The sequence below is a fragment of the Manis pentadactyla genome, chromosome 12, assembly GCF_030020395.1.
Source record: "Manis pentadactyla isolate mManPen7 chromosome 12, mManPen7.hap1, whole genome shotgun sequence".
Classification (NCBI taxonomy): Eukaryota; Metazoa; Chordata; class Mammalia; order Pholidota; family Manidae; genus Manis; species Manis pentadactyla.
The window spans coordinates 57,904,630-57,921,910 of NC_080030.1; the positions used below are offsets into that span (position 1 = coordinate 57,904,630).

The following is a 17,281-nucleotide window of genomic DNA, read 5'->3' on the forward strand; positions in this document are numbered from 1 at the left end:
TTCTGCAAGATGCAGTGGGGAGACTTACAGGAGATAAAAATTCACAGTGTTTGATGGACAGTGACTGTAATGGAGTATGTGGTGGGGACTTGATAATGCGGGGAATCTAGTAACCATGATGTTGCTCATGTGATTTTATATTAATGATACCAAAATAAAAAACATTCCCCCCCAAAAATTTATGATGCTTATTAGCTCATTAAAATAAAAATGAATTCCTTAAAAACCATTTAAAAAGCAACATGGAAAAGTAAACTTTAAAAATAAGCACCTAGTCAATCTAGCATGTAAATTCGAAAGGATGCAAAATAAAGGAGGTAGGAGAAATTAATATTTATTGAGTGACTTTTATGTTCCAGTGAGTAGTATGATTAATGTTATTTAATCTAAACACTTCTATAACTTCTGTTCCTCCAAGAGGTTAGGCAACTTTTACAAGATCACAAGATTCAAAATGAGGTCTGTTCTCAGTAAAGCCCATCCTTTTTGCCTTATTTACAGCTAACCAAGATTTTCCCCTTGGTTTTCATGTACATTTAATTGATCTTGATTAGATTGCAGAGAGGCAACTAAAAGCAGGAAGTTTTGTAATCCTTAAACAAGTTCTGGAATCGCTACTTTATTTGTGTCTTTAAGAGAATCACTATTACTATTTTTACTGTCAAAAAATCCTCACTCCCTCAGCCCTTAGTCATCAATGGTGATTGCTGTTTGAGATTGCAAATATGGACAGAGGCAATTCTTAAGAATTTACTAACTGCCTAATCCAAATACTACTGAGGAGATACCGGTTCCTTGAGCATCTACAGTTAACTTCATTTAAACAGCATAACTCCTAGTAGCCTATCTCTCTCCTTGACCAATACTTAATTTTACAGCTTACTGCAAGGGAGTTTGATACTGCTTTTCATTGGGAAAACATTAATAATCCTGTCTTGCAGCCTAGTCTCATCATTTTAGTGTTATTAAATAACTATACTGTAAAAATAAACTCCTAAATCTAAACAACCTTATTAACATTACACATGCCCTTATTTCCCATTCCTGAAATACACAACCAAGTATTTGAGGAAAGCTATGGAAATGGAGCACGAATGAATCCAGAGGTAGTAAGAAAACTTAGAAGGTCCAAATTCCAATTGCTTTTGCTCCTAACTGTGATGTAACTGGAATGAATCTCTGAGTTAGTGGAGGAGGGGTTTGTGGAGAAAGTTGAGGGGCAGGTCATCCTCCTTCATTCTTTTGATCTCTCTACCTCCTCCTACAGGCCTTGATGGTAGATAAAATCTGTCGTCACCTTTAGAATTCTGTCACCTTTAGAAATCTGTTGCAACATTTGTGAGTTATATTATGGAATGATTTCACCAAGACCGTTAAGAGACATTTCATCTTCTGGAGGTTTGATACTCAAAAAGACCAGAATGGCATTAAATGTTGTGTTTTCCTCAGCTATTTCTTACGTTGAGAGAAATATACACAAATAATCCAAATGCGGAAGGGCAATATGGAACTCACTAAAAATAACATTAAGCAAAAGAATATATAAATCCAGTGTCTTTCATTTTCATCTCTAATTAATTGGCAGGATAAATGATCCTGCACTGAGAAGGAAACTTAAACTAAGGAGACTTGTGATTAGTGCAAACCAGGTCCCTTGGTACTCCTTCACACTCATTTGCATAACATACCACCCGGAGGTGTAGTTTCTATTTGGAGTATTAAATCATTAACTGATTGCACACCTGTCATAATTGCTGATAGAAGAGGATTCTGCATACCTATGTTCACCTGCTACAAGAAGGACTTCTTCTCATGAAGTGATTCTGGTTCCTTCCTCTGTCTGTAAGTAGCTTAGAAACATTGAATTCAACTTAATTAGAACTTGCTTAAAATTTCACAGACTGGTGTTAAGATAGATAAAATACTTTTTCTTATCTGATAGTTCTCCCAAGGTGTCTATCCTAAGATGTTGCTTTAGAAAGTGTGCAGCCTGCATAACTGAAATAGGGCAATTTCTCTATTCTTTTAATTATTTGCATGCTGACTTCTTTTCTTAGGAAGAGTTAACGTAATTAAATAGCTGAATATGCAGGTTTTATTATCAGTTTATTTAATTCTTGAAGAGAAGAGCTAGAAGTTACTCTTTTCCCAAGTAACGGTCTGTTCACAAGAATTAATTTTTTATTTGGTTCAGACTCATGACTTGAAATCTTAATTTACATTTGACAATAGGTGACCTATCAAAATGGAAGCAACAGCCTCTCAGTAATGGTATGCGACCTACTGCGACATAGCCAGCTTTTTCTTTGAAGGAACATTTAGCCTACACCCTTCTTCTCTTTCCTTAAGGATATTGTCTATACTAGTGCCAAAAGTGCCCAGAAAGACAAACCAGTGCTAGTGGAATTAACTGCTACGAGACTTTGTATCCCATATGCTGCATTTGATTTTCAGAGTGCATTTAATTTAGTACCTGGGGAAATTTTACTAGGTTCCAAATTGCCCTTTAGTTCCTCCTCTACATCTCAGTTTCAAATTGCTTAGCAGATTTTTTTTTTTTTTCCTTTGGCTGGTTAGGTGGCCAGTTCCCAGAGAGAGAGGAAAAGTAAAAACTGTAAATGAGCACTGTCCCCAACCGGAGTGCTGAAGGATACCCCGCGGCGTTCTGCTACCAGGTAAATGGGTCCTGCCCCAGGACGGTCCATCCTCTCGGCGTCCAGTTAGCCATCTACCTGGCCTGTGCGGTAGGCATGCTGATTATCGTCCTGGGAAATTTGTTTGTGGTGTTTTCTGTGTCCTTCTTCAAAGTGCTCCACACTCCCACCAACTTCTTGCTGCTTTCCCTGGCCCTGGCTGACATGTTACTGGGTCTGCTGGTATTGCCCTTCAGCACCATCCGCTCAGTGGAGAGCTGCTGGTTCTTCGGAGACCTCCTCTGCCGCCTGCATACCTATCTGGACACTCTTTTCTGCCTCACCTCCATCTTGCATCTCTGTTTCATTTCTATTGACCGTCACTGTGCCATCTGTGAGCCCTTGATCTATCCCTCCAAGTTCACAGTCAGAGTGGCCCTCAGGTACATCCTGGCAGGATGGGGAGTTCCAGCAGCTTACACTGCCTTCTTCCTCTACACAAATGTGGTAGAAAATGGGCTCAGTCAGTGGCTGCAAGCGATGCCTTGTGTTGGCAGCTGCCAGCTGCTGTTCAATAAATTTTGGGGCTGGTTAAATTTCCCTGTATTCTTTTTCCCCTGCCTCATCATGATCAGTTTGTACGTGAAGATTTTCATCGTTGCTACGAGGCAGGCTCAACAGATCAGCACCTTGAGCAAAAGCCTGGCTGGGGCTGTTAAACGTGAAAGAAAAGCTGCCAAGACCCTTGGCATTGCTGTGGGCATATACCTTTTGTGCTGGCTTCCTTTCACCATTGACACGCTGATTGACAGCCTCCTTAACTTCATCACGCCACCACTCGTCTTTGACATCTTTATCTGGTTTGCTTACTTTAACTCAGCCTGCAACCCCATCATTTATGTCTTTTCCTACCGGTGGTTCAGGAAGGCACTGAAACTCATCCTGAGCTGGGAGATTTTCTCACTGCGGACACCCACTATTGATTTGTACCAAGAATGACCTTCTTTCACTGAATGCAGGCAAGGGGCAGGTCCTTGCAGGAAGAATGAGTGGTGCTGTGGCAGTGGGCTGTGTCGGGTCATGAGTTTGTGGGCAAGCCTCCAGGGCGGCCTGATTTAATTTTGGAGGAGAAACAACTTCTTAATTTGGAAAGAAAATAGCACTGCCTTTCTTCAATGTTTCTATAGTAGAATGCAGGAAAAGGAGAGAATGAAGTTATAAAGATATTTACTGGATAAATTTAAAATGTTACAATATTTGATCCTCATTCATTATATACTTGAGACAACTAAGATACAGAGGTAGAGCGGAAAGGGCGCTGAGGTCAGAATTTCTGAGTTCTCAGCCTGGTCCTGCCACCTGGGTGAGACTTTGGGAATCTTTGAGTCCCTCCCCTGTCAGTTTCCTCATCTAGTAAATTAAGGGGTTGTACTGTTTACCCTCTAAGGTGTCCTTAAACTCAAATATTGTATAATTTAATTTGGGCAAATGTTTGAATCCTAATTTCACATCACTTTTCATAGTCAAGTGTTTGGTCTCTTTTCCAGAGTGTTCCCTTTAGAATCTCTGTCTCCTGGGAATTCAAAACAGGTTTGTGAGCCAAGCTCACCTATCTCAATATCACCGAGTAAATGTATTATATCCTTAAAGGAATATTTTCTTATTTTTCTTTAATAATTAGAACTTAAAATATACGGACTATTTTGTAAACTGATAATGACCCACATCTCACCATTTTAATATTTTCTCCTTTTTAAAAATCATACAAGTTAGACCTACTGTCTCCTCTCCAGGGACACCAGTGTATGCTTTTCTTTGGAAAAAAATGCTCATGCCATATGTCACTCTCTAGTCACTCTATTTCCACATTTCTTACTATTTTTCAGATTAATAGCTGATTTGGAAAACTTATTTGTAAGTTAATTTGAAGTCTCTGGAATACAGATATATAGATAGATGTAGGTACAGATACAGACATAGATATATCAACCTCAATAAATAAAGAAGTAGTTGTATTTGGTTAATGAAGTTACCTGAAATGGATTTGTTCTATTTATTCCTTTTTGTTAGAGAAATAATTTCTGTTGAGTACATTCTTTTCCCTAATTAAAAAATTCATTTGTTATAAAAATATTTTAACTCAGTTTTCAATGCTTGATTTTTCTTTGGAAGTAGTGATTCTTTACCATGAAACTCTTAGGCATTGTTAGATAGCTAAGTTATGAATGGATTATAAATAAAAATTTATGCAAATATATGCAAATCGAAACATTTAGGACTAGGAACACTGTGTCTTAGATACAGCAATAAATATAGTCTGCAAAGTATAAACCAGTGATTACTTCAAAAACACATTTCCCTGTTACCTTCCTAGAAATAAATCCACATTTATTCTCAATCCACTGGGCATGGCATAGTCTGTCCTGAACGTAAGAGCACTCAGCTATTTCATAAGTGGAACTCTCCATAAATTATTGAAATGCATATTTAAACAAAGTCAGACAGGTTTTTGTTGAAACAGGCCTTCTCAGAATCTTTAGTATACCAATGTATGTGTTACTCTCCAAAAGCAGAATATAGTGCACAGTGACTCCAAAACATTGCTGATGTGGAAACTTTTTTCCTTGGGGTACTTGAAAGGATGACTGTCTTATTAAACCTTATGTGGGAAATGTTTGCCTAGAAGACAATGAGAATTATCAAAGTTGAAACCTGAGCAAAGGGGAGGGTTATGATAAGAATGTCTCCAAATCACAATGGAGGATGCCTGGGGAGAGGTAAAGGTGAGGGGCTTGATTGCAAACCGCAGGGAGACTGGAAAGGGTGAGTAGTCCTTTGGGAGTTGTTTAGTTGTTTTATCTCCGTATTTCCTGAACACTGTGCACTTTCTCAGTTTCACTGGGCTTGCTGTGCCTTCATCCTGAAAATCCCTCCCTAACCTTTTCTTCCTACAAAACCTCTTCCTCTTAAGTCCCAGCTTAAACTCCACTTCTTTATTAGGTCTCCCTCATCTTCCGTCCTGCTGTAAATTCTCTTTTCCTCTGTATTCTTCAAACACAGCTTTTAAAGTTTAAACCTCCATAAATTCCAAGTTATAATTGTTGCTATATCAGTTTTCCCTACAAGGAATTCTAAGATCTTTGTTTTATATTCCTCGTAGCACTGAATCCAGAGCCTGGTACACACTGTCTTCAAGGATATTTGTCGATTAGAGCCTTAATGAGTGTAAGGATACATGCCTTGTTGTCCTCTGTGTTTTTAAATAAACTTTTTATTTTATAATAAAAAAGTTCCAGATTTGCAGAAAAGTTACAAAGATGGTACAGAATTCCTACATACCCTCCACCCAGTTTCTCTTATTATTAACATCTTAAAAACAGTATTTTCAATCTTTTTAGCCTGTTGTCTAACCACAAGAAAAATATTATTATAGAGAATTATCATAACAAGAGAAGGCAAAACGAAGCCCAGTTTTGCTTTATGATAACAACCTCCTATACAGCTGAGGATACTAGATAATTCATCCTCTGTCCCAGCCTCATGGCCACCGTGCAGAACACGGCACTGCTGTACACAGTGTACAGGACACAGGAGACGCCGTTGCACACCCCAGACACGGAGACAAAGCACAAAGTAGAAGAGAGAAGAGTAACAGAATGCCACATCACAGCACGTGTGCAAAGTACAGAAACTCCGCCCAAAGTACCAGCAGCTCTCCACGGACCTGACCAGGCTGAAGGGCATCACGGTCACTCCCACCAGAAAGTCAACGCAGGCCAGAGAGGCGATGAGAAAATTGGTTGGAGTGTGCAGCTGCTTGAAACGAACGACTGAGATGATCACCAGGAGGTTTCCAAGCACGGCCAGCGCAGCCCCAGCGCCGAACACTGTGTAGAGAACCAGCCGGACCCCTGGCGAGTAGGGAGTTTCCACACAGAATCTGTTTACGTTCTGGTAGCAGAGCTGCCCAGAAGAGGCAGGTGGGGACCAGACGCTGCTCATGATGCTGCCATTGGTGTTTGAAAAGAATACTGTCCTTGACTATCACAAAGAACATAGGATTTAATTTTCAGTACATCTAGAAAAAAAAATCTGCAAGGATACCTGAGGAAATTATCAGATATGATCTCTAACGTATTCTTTAATTTTCCACTCTTGTTATAAACCTCTAATGATTTCTGTAACAAAATAAACCACCAAAATTATATTGCACAACATTACTGGGGGGTTGATTTCAATGAACAAATGTATGGCTCTTTTAATTTGTTAAAATTTCCCTCTTAGTCATAAATATGTGAATTACATTTTTTACCTCTAGCGTTCTTCTTTGCTACAGCCACCTCTATGGGCTGTAGCTGGGGAGTTGAAGGCTCACCTCCTGTTGGCTTTGTCTCTGTGGTGTCTGACTTGCATTACTACCTAAGCATGCAGTCCTTCCAGATAAATAAATGCTATCAATGGGAAAAATCCCTAGATGGAATCTGTAGAGTGCAAGGTGTGAATTTGGAAGATTATTTTCAACAGTGATTATTAGGAAAGTTATTCCACAAGATAACTCTTTACATTAAATTATTTTAGCATTGTGTTTTGGGGGCCAAAAATCTCTTTTTTCTTCATGTATTGGCTTTGACCTTTACCCTATTCTCAGTCCTGATGTGCCCACCTTATTGGATTTCATTGCAAAGATATAAAGAAAAGAGCTTTTTCTCTCCAGTGAAGAATCATTTTTGCATCTGCACTGGCTATCAATAAATAGAAAATGTAATACATATAAAAGACAATCTGAGATTGATGAAATACACTGTAAGAAAGCATTAAAAAATATATATGGTATTTAAAGTCATGACTGTGACCCCGTTTTTAATCAAAATTGAAAGAGTTGAAACTCAACAGGTACAAGCTCAGTAAATTTAGGGATTCTGCTCCTTTCTCCCCTCTAGTAGCATCTAAGTTCCAGGCCTTGGCATCCACTTTGGTATCTATGGGTATCTTTTGGGGTTTTTCTACTGAGGAATGCATTTCCTTGTCCATAAGGAGCAGATTCAGAAGTCACTGCTGATTTCAGAAATACCACAGGATTGTGATGGAGTATGTTTTGAAGAGTTCTACATAAATGTTTTTCACTAGATGGGCAGATAGATACAGGGTGATTAGCAGAAAAAATTAAGAAGAAACAAAAAATAACAAAGGGGCTTTTACATAGCATTTACTCCCAGGAAGGGACTTAGAAGGAGGAGGAGCATGGGAGGTGATTTTAAACATTCCCAATCTTGGCCTTGAAATCGGAATTTACAGATTTAATGTTCTCCTAGCAAACGAAAGAAGGCCGAGTTCAGAACATCAGCACGACTAATCACAGGATACAGAGACTATGGCTGGTACACTTGGTTTGAGAGGAGTCTTATCTCCACATAAAAGTTGGAAGATGCACATTCCTTCCTGGAGGCAGAAAGCTGCTGAATCTGCTCCTTATGGACAAGGAAATGCATTCCTCAATAGAAAGACCCCAAAAGATACCCACAGATACCAATGTGGATTCCAAGGCCTGGAACTTGGATGCCACTAGTGGGGAGAAAGGAGCAGAATTCCTAAATTTACTGAGCTTGTACCTGTTGAGATATGAGTCTCTAAGCAAAATTTAAGAGCATTGCAGAAAAATAAATTGCATTTCCTGCATACCTGTGTAAGTGATAGCTAAGGATTGTACCTCTCCCAGTTTGTCTATACCATGTCCTTTCCCCTCCCGCACACTGACCTCTGCATAAAATCCATGTAACTAGGCAACATGAGTGAAGGTGTGATCAGTCTTAACCCTGTGTGCGTTTCTCTTTTACCTCCTGCTGCTCCCACACAATGGTTGTGTTATAGCAGCTCAACACTTCCGGTCCCGCCGCTGCCTGACACCTCCCCGTCTCCAGGCCTTGGCACAAGCTGTCCTCCCTGCAAGGAGATCCTGTTTTTACCTTAAATCTCTCCTCAACCTACTATACCCATTTAACTGTATCTTGGAAGATTTACCCCAAAGATACTCAGATAAAATTCAATTATCATTATTGTGAAGGTGTTTCTAGAAAATGAATTCTGGAGACAGAAGAAATAACTTTCAAAATTGAATGCATGATAAAAATATTTTTTAGATGAACAAAAGGTGAGAGTCTTCATTGCCAGCATACCCACAAAAAACAGAAAAACTAAAGCAAGTTCTCCAAGCAGAAGGAAGCTGATCCCAGCGGAAACAATGTAATGTTGGAAGTAATGAAGAGTTCAATGAGGATATTCCCAATATAAGGGAATCAACTAATAATTAATTATATTAATTAATTTAATAATTTAACATAGTAAACCACCTATACTAAGTTCAAAAGCTGTTGGCTACAGTTATAATGGTTGCATTAATAGTAAAGTAACATGTTTTTCACACCTGAGTCTGTGTCCTGTCATTCATAGATATTTGTGGGACTTTATGGAATATCTGTCATGTTTTAGGTGGTACATTTCTGTACCATAGACTGATTAAACCTGAAGATAAGAACTATGATCAAAATTCCAAGAAAATTGTTGTAGAGATGTAAGGTAGGTGCTCTGAAGTTATGTTGGGGGTCACAAATAGCAGGTGACTGTGATGAGACAGAGTTTGAAAGAGAACTTCAGAATGCTTCCAGTTTTCCGGACAGACACAGGGTGATCAGCAGGAGGCCAGGGGTGTGTGGAAGGAGGGAGATGAAACCAGAAAGAAAACTGATAGGGGACGCTGACATAACTAAAATCTCTTGAGTCTCAGCTGGAGATACCAAAAAGGAAAGGGCTAGAAAAGTAGAACAAAGAACCCCTATTTGGTGTCTTAATTTCTGTAAAAGTGAACATTTTCCTAGAGTCAAACGGACGGCTGATGCCAGCATATGGGCTCTGCCCTCTGACAAAAGCCAGAGCACCTGCCAACTGCCTGAGCCCCACAGGGACAGTCCGCAGCACCCGCAGAGGAGATCACCAGATTCCTAGTCCTTCCCAGGCCTGGAGGGGGATGTGGGGAAGCCTATTACTCAGCTTAGGGTTTGTAAGTATCCTTTTCTTCATTATGAGAAAGATGTCATTTCATTCTCTATGGCACCTGCAAAGACAACCCCAATCTTCTCATGCGGCATTCAGGCAGACCACATAGCATCATGGAATTTAGATGCAAATTCAGAGGAAAGACTGAGCCACAAACTGACTGATTTAAGTTTATTGCCCCTGTGAGTTAGGGGCTCTTAAGAGAGCTAAAGGTCAGTTAAAGAAAATCAAGACAATTGCATCTGACCCACATGACTTTGTGCTAGCTGAAATTTTTACTTGCAGATAAGTGTGTTCTCTACTCTCATGAACTAATCATAGGACAAAACCAGAAGTGATTAGTGGGATGTAAAAAGCTGTGTATAGTTTTGAAACTATTCCCTCTTCTTTAACGTAATACCTTCCATTTATCTTTCTAAACCTGGATATGCTCAGTGAATTCTTCTGATTTGCCCACTAATATTAGTTTGTCCTGTGTAAATGCTCATTTTATGCTTTTACATGTGTTAATTTACCTTGAAGTGAGTTGTGTTATTATTGTTTTATGTCTATCTTTCATTTTATGAGCAGACCCCACTAAAAGCAGGGGATGTTTCTTATTTATTCTTTTATCTTTAACACCTGACACAAAAGATGCTTAATTAAAAAATATAAATTGAATACATGAATGACTGAACAGCAAGTGGATTTATGGCTGTCTAGGAGGATGTAAGCCCTCTGAATCTGCTGATTACTGAAGCATCTCTGCCTTTTCCTCATCTTAAAGAGAATAGATATTAAATATATCACATGTGATAGGCCTTTTTAGTGGAAACATTTATATGCACAAAAGATCTTCTATTCTTCGCTAAAAATTCTTAGTAATGAATAAACTTTGAATTTTGTCAAATGCTTTTTTGTATCCCACACATGATTATAAAATTTTAACCTGTTAAATTGGTGAATTATATTGTTTGATTTTTCTAATCTCAAAGCAAATTTCCATTCTTAGCATATATTTGAATCAGCTATATCATCTTTTTATATATTGCTGGGTTGGGTTTGTAAAAGTTTTACCTAGGATTTTTGCTTCTTTGTTTATGGGTAGAAGTGTCCTCTCATTTTCCTTTTTTATATGGTCCCTGCGGAGGTTTAGATAGAGCCTACACACATCAAACAATAAGCTTTAAGTGGAGATTACTAAATATAAATGTCTTCTCTATTCACAACCTGCATAATAGGGACTGAATTTTATGTGAGTTTTGGATACGGGATTTGGCTGTGCATCCTGGGGACTTTGTCATTAACTCCTAAGACAGTCAGGGGGTGGGGAATGTAGTAAAAGATCGCTAATAAATAACAAGTCATACACATCTCTCACTAACTTTGACAAAAAGTAATATCTTAGATATCAAGACCACATAAGAAAAGATGTTTGATAAATTTCAAGGCAAGAAATCTGTGTCAAATGCATATCTGCAGATTTAATTGAAGTTAAATCTTTTTGGTTTAAAAATTGTTTTCCATTTATTATATATATACTAAAGAATAATAAAAATAAGATTTATTTAGTATTTAAACTTAATATATTTTTATTCCATATGTTCAGAGCTTAAAATTAAAAATTTGACAGGGCACAGAAATAATATCTGTTGACTATAACAAAGGTAATCAGTTTAAAAAGACATTTCTCCTTTAAGGAAATGCAAAACGGCTCTACCCTATGTGATTGACAAAAGGGCAGAAACTTCATCTTTACTCGCCAGGGGCCCTGCTGATTCTCTACACAGTGTTCGGCGCTGGGGTTGCGCTGGCCGTGCTTGGAAACCTCCTGGTGATCATCTCAATCCTTCATTTCGAGCAGCTGCACACTCCAACCAATTTTCTCATCGCTTCTCTGGCCTGTGCTGACTTTCCGGTGGGCGTGACCGTGATGCCCTTCAGCCTGGTCAGGTCCGTGGAGGGCTGCTGGTACTTTGGGCAAAGTTTCTGTACTTAGCACACGTGCTGTGATGTGGCATTCTGTTACTCTTCTCTCCTCCACTTGTGCCTCGTCTCCGTGGACAGGTACATTGCAGTCACCGACCCTCTGGCCTATCCTACCAAGTTCACGGTGTCAGTGTCCGGGGTGTGCATCTGCATCTCCTAGATCCTACCCCTTGCATATAGCGGGGCCATGTTCTACACAGGTGTCCATGAGGATGCTATAGAGGAATTAGTGCCCTCAGCTGCATAGGTGGTTGTCAGCTGGTTATAAATCAGTTTCGGATATTGATGAATTTTCTATTATTTCTCACACCTACCTTTGTTTTGGTAATTCTGTACAGTAATATTTTTATTGTGGCTAGACAACAGGCTAAAAAGATTGAAAACATTAGTAGCAAAGTAGAAGTATCCGGGACATACAAAACCAGGGTGAGTAAGGGAGAGAGAAAAGCCTAAAACCCTGGGTATCACAGTGGTAGCAGTTTTGATTTCATGGTTACCATATCTGATTGATTCATTAATTGATTCCTTTTTGGGATTTATAACACCTTTATACATTTATAAGATATTTTGCTGGTTTAGTTATTATAACTCTGCTCTTAATCCTTTGATTTATGCTTTATTTTACCCTTGGTTTAGGAGAGCAATAAAACTTACTATAACTGGCCAAGTATTAAAAGACAGTTCATCAACTATAAATTTATTTTCTCAAAAAACCTAAATTTTTGATTGAGGAATTTGTTGATATATTGGGAGTTTCCCACTAACGCCAACACGAAGTGCAGTGCATGAAAATGATCTGTCAAATTGAGAAGGAGAACAGGACCTCCATTTCAGTAGCATAATCTTTATGCTTTTACTTTCTTGGTAAGTTGAAAATCTTTTAACATTTGGTAGAAATGTATACTTACTAATGATTGACACAATGTTCATATTTTCTACTTTCCCCACATCTGCACAATTCCCTGCTTTGTCAGTTGTTAAATATTTTCCTTTTCCAGGCTTCTCTTTCAGGCTTACCTTTCTGTCGTTGTTAAAAGTTTCCTGGCTGTGTTCCCTGTGGAAGTCTTGTATTCACTGTCTGTCTCTGGACTCGGATTACTTTGCTTTTGTTTTGAGCAGCTTGTTTTTGGGGTCTGATCTTTCTGTATCTCCTAAAGGTCTCTGAGCCATATATCTGCCATTTCAGTCAGGACAGGACTCATATTTCATATTTTGTGGAATAACCATAAATAGATGGTGCAAGTTCCACAGTAGTGATTGTCCTTTTTATGTGTTAGTTTTCTCATCCCACGCAGTGTATTGTTTTACCTGCTAGTCATTTTGGAGAGCAATTTTGTCATTTTTTTCTGCTATGAATGCTATTTTAATATTGTACATTGTTGATGCCAAAAAGAACAATGTGTTGTATGTTATGGGCAGAGGATGAATTATTCTAAAAAGTTCATGTATTTTACAGCATTTTGGAAAAATAGGTAAAACATCCTGCTTCCTATTATTCACATAACTGAATGATTTTTTCCAGATATTTAAAAACTAGCAGAAAATATTGCTTTCAGAATTTTTTTGTTGGAGGACTCATGACTGAAAATTCATATCTGTTCATGCACTCAGTTTAAAATCTTTAAATTCAAAGGAAAACAAAACATTACACTTCAAAAAAAAAGTTGAACTATTGGCAGCATACATGATGAACAGAGAATTCATAGATTTGAAAATATAACAGCCTTTTACAAAACAATGAGACAAGATTACCACCACTCTAGAAGGGCTAGCAGCTCATTTCACAGTGAAAAATATACAAATGACCAATCAACACATTAAAATGCAAATTAAAAAATAAAAAAATGCTAGAAGTGTGATAGAGTACCCATATCAAATTGGCAAATATTAGAAGTATCAATAAGACCCCATGTTAATTAGAGTATGGGAAATTGACCTCTCTCCTGAAAATAGAACAAGCTCCCATCCATCTTGACAGAATTGAATTCAGTATCTCCTTTCTGGAGGGAATTAACAATTTTTTAAAAAGTTTTATACATACTTGTCAAGGGAATGCTAGTTCTATTTCTAGCAAGTGATCCTAAGAAAAGAGCCAGGCAAGGAAGTAACCACAAAAAGACAGTCATTGTAACTCTGAACTATTAACTGGACTAAATGAGGGCCAATATGCAATAAATAAGAAAAATCTTTTCAGTTATGCCTATGTAACGGAATGTTATGAAGCCACTAGGAGGGGCTAACAAGTTCTATACAAATTGATATGGAAAAACAACCACAATGAATTTTTTTACCTAAAACAAAACAAAACCAAAAAACTGTGATCTGGATTGTAAAAGAGAATATGTACTATGGTCTCCACATATGTATAGACTTTTATACACCTTTACAAAGTCTAACTTTATGTATAATGGACTATGTGTATATGGGGGAGGGACTTTGTAATTTATCTTTGGCATTTTACTGTTTGAGATGAAATTAACATATCAAAACTGATATTACCATTTCACATATCCCTGTTCAATTTGAGTACTTAGTTTTGTCTGTATGTTTGCTTGTTTTAATTTAACGAGTTTTTTTTTTTGGTATTTATCAGTAGTATATTTTTTTCTTATCTAATGAAACTAAATTGTCACTGCATTGGTATATTTTAGGAACTACATCTTAAGTAGAAGTTTAAGCACCTTAGGAATTACATCTTAATGTTATTAAAATACTTTTAATATTGTTTTGAGTCATGCATTCTCATGGGTCACACTTCATACTTCATTCTTTGGGCCTGATAGACATGAGTCTAAATTATAGGTCTAAAAGCAAGGAAAGGTATTAGGGGAGGGCTTGAGGAGGTCAGTGGTACATTGTAAGGCAACCACCTCAGGGCAGGTCTTTATGGCTGCTTTAGATAGGGGAGACTGACCTACTTTGTGGAAGGGCAGCCTCTTCTGGCAGAAAAGGCTTGAAAATATTTAGGGGTTGGAGGTAACCAATTTCATCAGGACCTGCCTATATTTTACCATTTAATTTTTTGAATCCCTTTGTTTCCTAATCAATGCCAGAATTTTAGTAAAGTTTCCCTAGGAGTCTGAAAATTCAATTTGCATTGTAATTCAGCCAGCTACAGAATTAGACTTGGAGTCTGGTTCTCAGAAACTCAGTCCTGTGGCTATAGGAGATAAGGGGTTCTTTCAAGGAATTCATGAAAGCTTTCAGGTCCTTTATATGGGCTTTATATGAGCAAGGAATTTAAAGCTTCTTGAGATCATCATTTTCTTTCCCCAAGCTTTTCAAAGCAGTTAAAAGAAACTACTCAATTCATTATACTTGTCATTTTATTTAAAATGTTGTATGGCAGCAAATCCTTGGTCTCCCAGAGCCTTTTCTTAGGGAGGCACTTGATTACAGGTGTCCACAGACAATACTAAGTAGAGTAAATATTTTGCTGCTGTAGGCTATAAGACCATCAGTTCCCTCTCTACCAGTGGAAATAGGATCATTAATGCACCAAACATAATTTTATACAATATCTCATCCCAGGAAACCCAGAACCTATTCAGATAACCCATCATAAGAGTCAGTTTCTCTCAAACACAATTATTTTTTCATTATGCGATGTCCTTCTTTATTTCTGAAAGTACTATTTGTCATAGTTTTTACATCATCTGATATTTGTACAGCCATAGCAGCCTTCTTATGCTTGTTATTTTCCTTGAATGTCTTTTCCATAATTTTTTCCGTCAGACTCTGTCTTTGTACTTAAAATGTGTTTCCTATAGGCAGCATATAGTTAAGAATTGCTTTTTCATGCAATCTGATAATTTTTGCCTTTTTATTGAAGAGTTTAATCCATTTATATTGGATGTAATTTTTTATATATTTGAGTTTAATTCTATTATGTTGGTATTTGATTCTCATTTGTTCCCTTTGTATTTTGATTCTCTTATTCCTTTCTTGCCTTATTTTTTGCTAAAATAACACTTTTAGTTTTCATTTTTTTCTCTTATTGGTTTCTTAATTATGGAGAGACAGAATATATATGTGGCCTGGTAGATTCAATATTAAGATAACCTGCCCTTCAATATTACCAGGAAATATAGCAATCTTAATTATGTGTGCAGGTATTTGCAAAACACCTAAATTCATGAGCCATAAATGATAAAACTAAAAGGAGAAATGAGCAAATTTATCTGGCCTCATCAGATATTTTAGTACCTCTCTCCATAATTGTTTTATAGATTCAATTTTATGCCAATCAAGAAAACACAGTTTTTTCCCCCTAGAAATTGAAAAGGGATTCTAAAAGTTTTATGAAAGATAAAGATATAGAATGGCCAAAACGATTTTGGAAATGAGAGCAGAGTGGAAGACTTACACAACTTGGCTTTAATACTTACTATAAAATTTAAATCAAGTTAATAAGGCATTGACCTAAATATAGAAACGGAGATCAACAGGATAGAATAGAGTCCAGAAATTGATGTACACGTATATGGTTACTTGGTTTTGATAAAAGAACAAACATCATTCAATGGAGAAAAAAGTAGTCATTTCAGGAAACTGCTGTTGGAATTGCTCAATATCCACATATTACTATGATTAAAAATAAACCTCAGACCATTCCTTACATCATATTTAAAATTAATATGACATAAATCATACTAAACATGAGAATATAATTATAAAAATTCCAGAAGGAACATAGAAGAAAATAGTTATGATATTGGATTAGGCAAAGATTTTGTAGACAAGAAACATAATATAAATAATAAGTTGGACTTGATCATAATTAAAATTTTTTACTCATCAAAAAATGCTTCAATAAATTGAAATGCCCAATATTTTTAACATATATTTAGAAAGGACTTGTATCCAGACAACATTTTAAACATGTATTTAGAAAGGACAGTGAACTAAATAAGAAAACTTAAAACTCAATTAAAACTAGGCAAAAATTTTAACAGACAGTTCAGCAAAGGGATACATTAATGACTAATAATCACAAGAACAGATCATCACCATCACCACTCATTAAAGATACAAGATACTACTACATAACACCTAGAGAGGTTGAAATAAAAAGAATAACAAAGATTGGAAAAGAGAGGTAATACCAAATGTTGAAAAGGACTTGGAGCAATTAGAATACTTATAGATTGCTGATGGGAAAGTAAAATGATGCAATCACTTTTCAAAGAAAAGTTGTAGTTTCTTGTACAGTTAAACATACACTTCCCAAATGGTCCAGTAATTCTTTTCCTAGGTATTTACCAAAAAGAAATACAACATATGTCTATGCAAAATTTGCATCTGAATGTTCATAGCAACGCTATTAATAATAGCCCCAAACTGAACACAAGTTCAAATGTCTGTCAACAGGTATATGAATAAACTAATTGCGGTATATTCATACAGTGGATTGTTATTTGGCAATAACAAGGAATGAATCGCTAACATGCCTAATAAATGGATGCATCTCAGACATTGAGCTGAAAGAAAGATCACAGAAGAGTATGTATATTGTGATATTTAGACCAGACAAACTACTTTGTGGCAATAGAATGGAGACCAGCAGTTGCCAAAGGCAGGATTGTGAAAATGTAGGGCTAGATTGTCTGCAAAAGGGCACAAAGAAAATT

The 17,281-nt window shown here is 37.1% G+C and overlaps 1 protein-coding gene and 2 pseudogenes across 1 annotated transcript; 2 read left to right on the plus strand and 1 right to left on the minus strand.

The window, feature by feature from the left end:
• The first annotated feature begins 2,618 nt into the window (after positions 1 to 2,618).
• TAAR5 (trace amine associated receptor 5) lies at positions 2,619 to 3,632 on the plus strand. Its single transcript, XM_036903653.2, has one exon. The coding sequence runs from the start codon at positions 2,619 to 2,621 to the stop codon at positions 3,630 to 3,632; it is 1,014 nt and encodes a 337-aa protein (XP_036759548.2).
• A 2,310-nt stretch (positions 3,633 to 5,942) lies between these two features.
• Positions 5,943 to 6,635, minus strand: LOC118921682 (trace amine-associated receptor 6-like; annotated as a pseudogene).
• Positions 6,636 to 6,977: 342 nt separating this feature from the next.
• Positions 6,978 to 12,369, plus strand: LOC118921683 (trace amine-associated receptor 6-like; annotated as a pseudogene).
• The last annotated feature ends 4,912 nt before the right edge of the window (positions 12,370 to 17,281 follow it).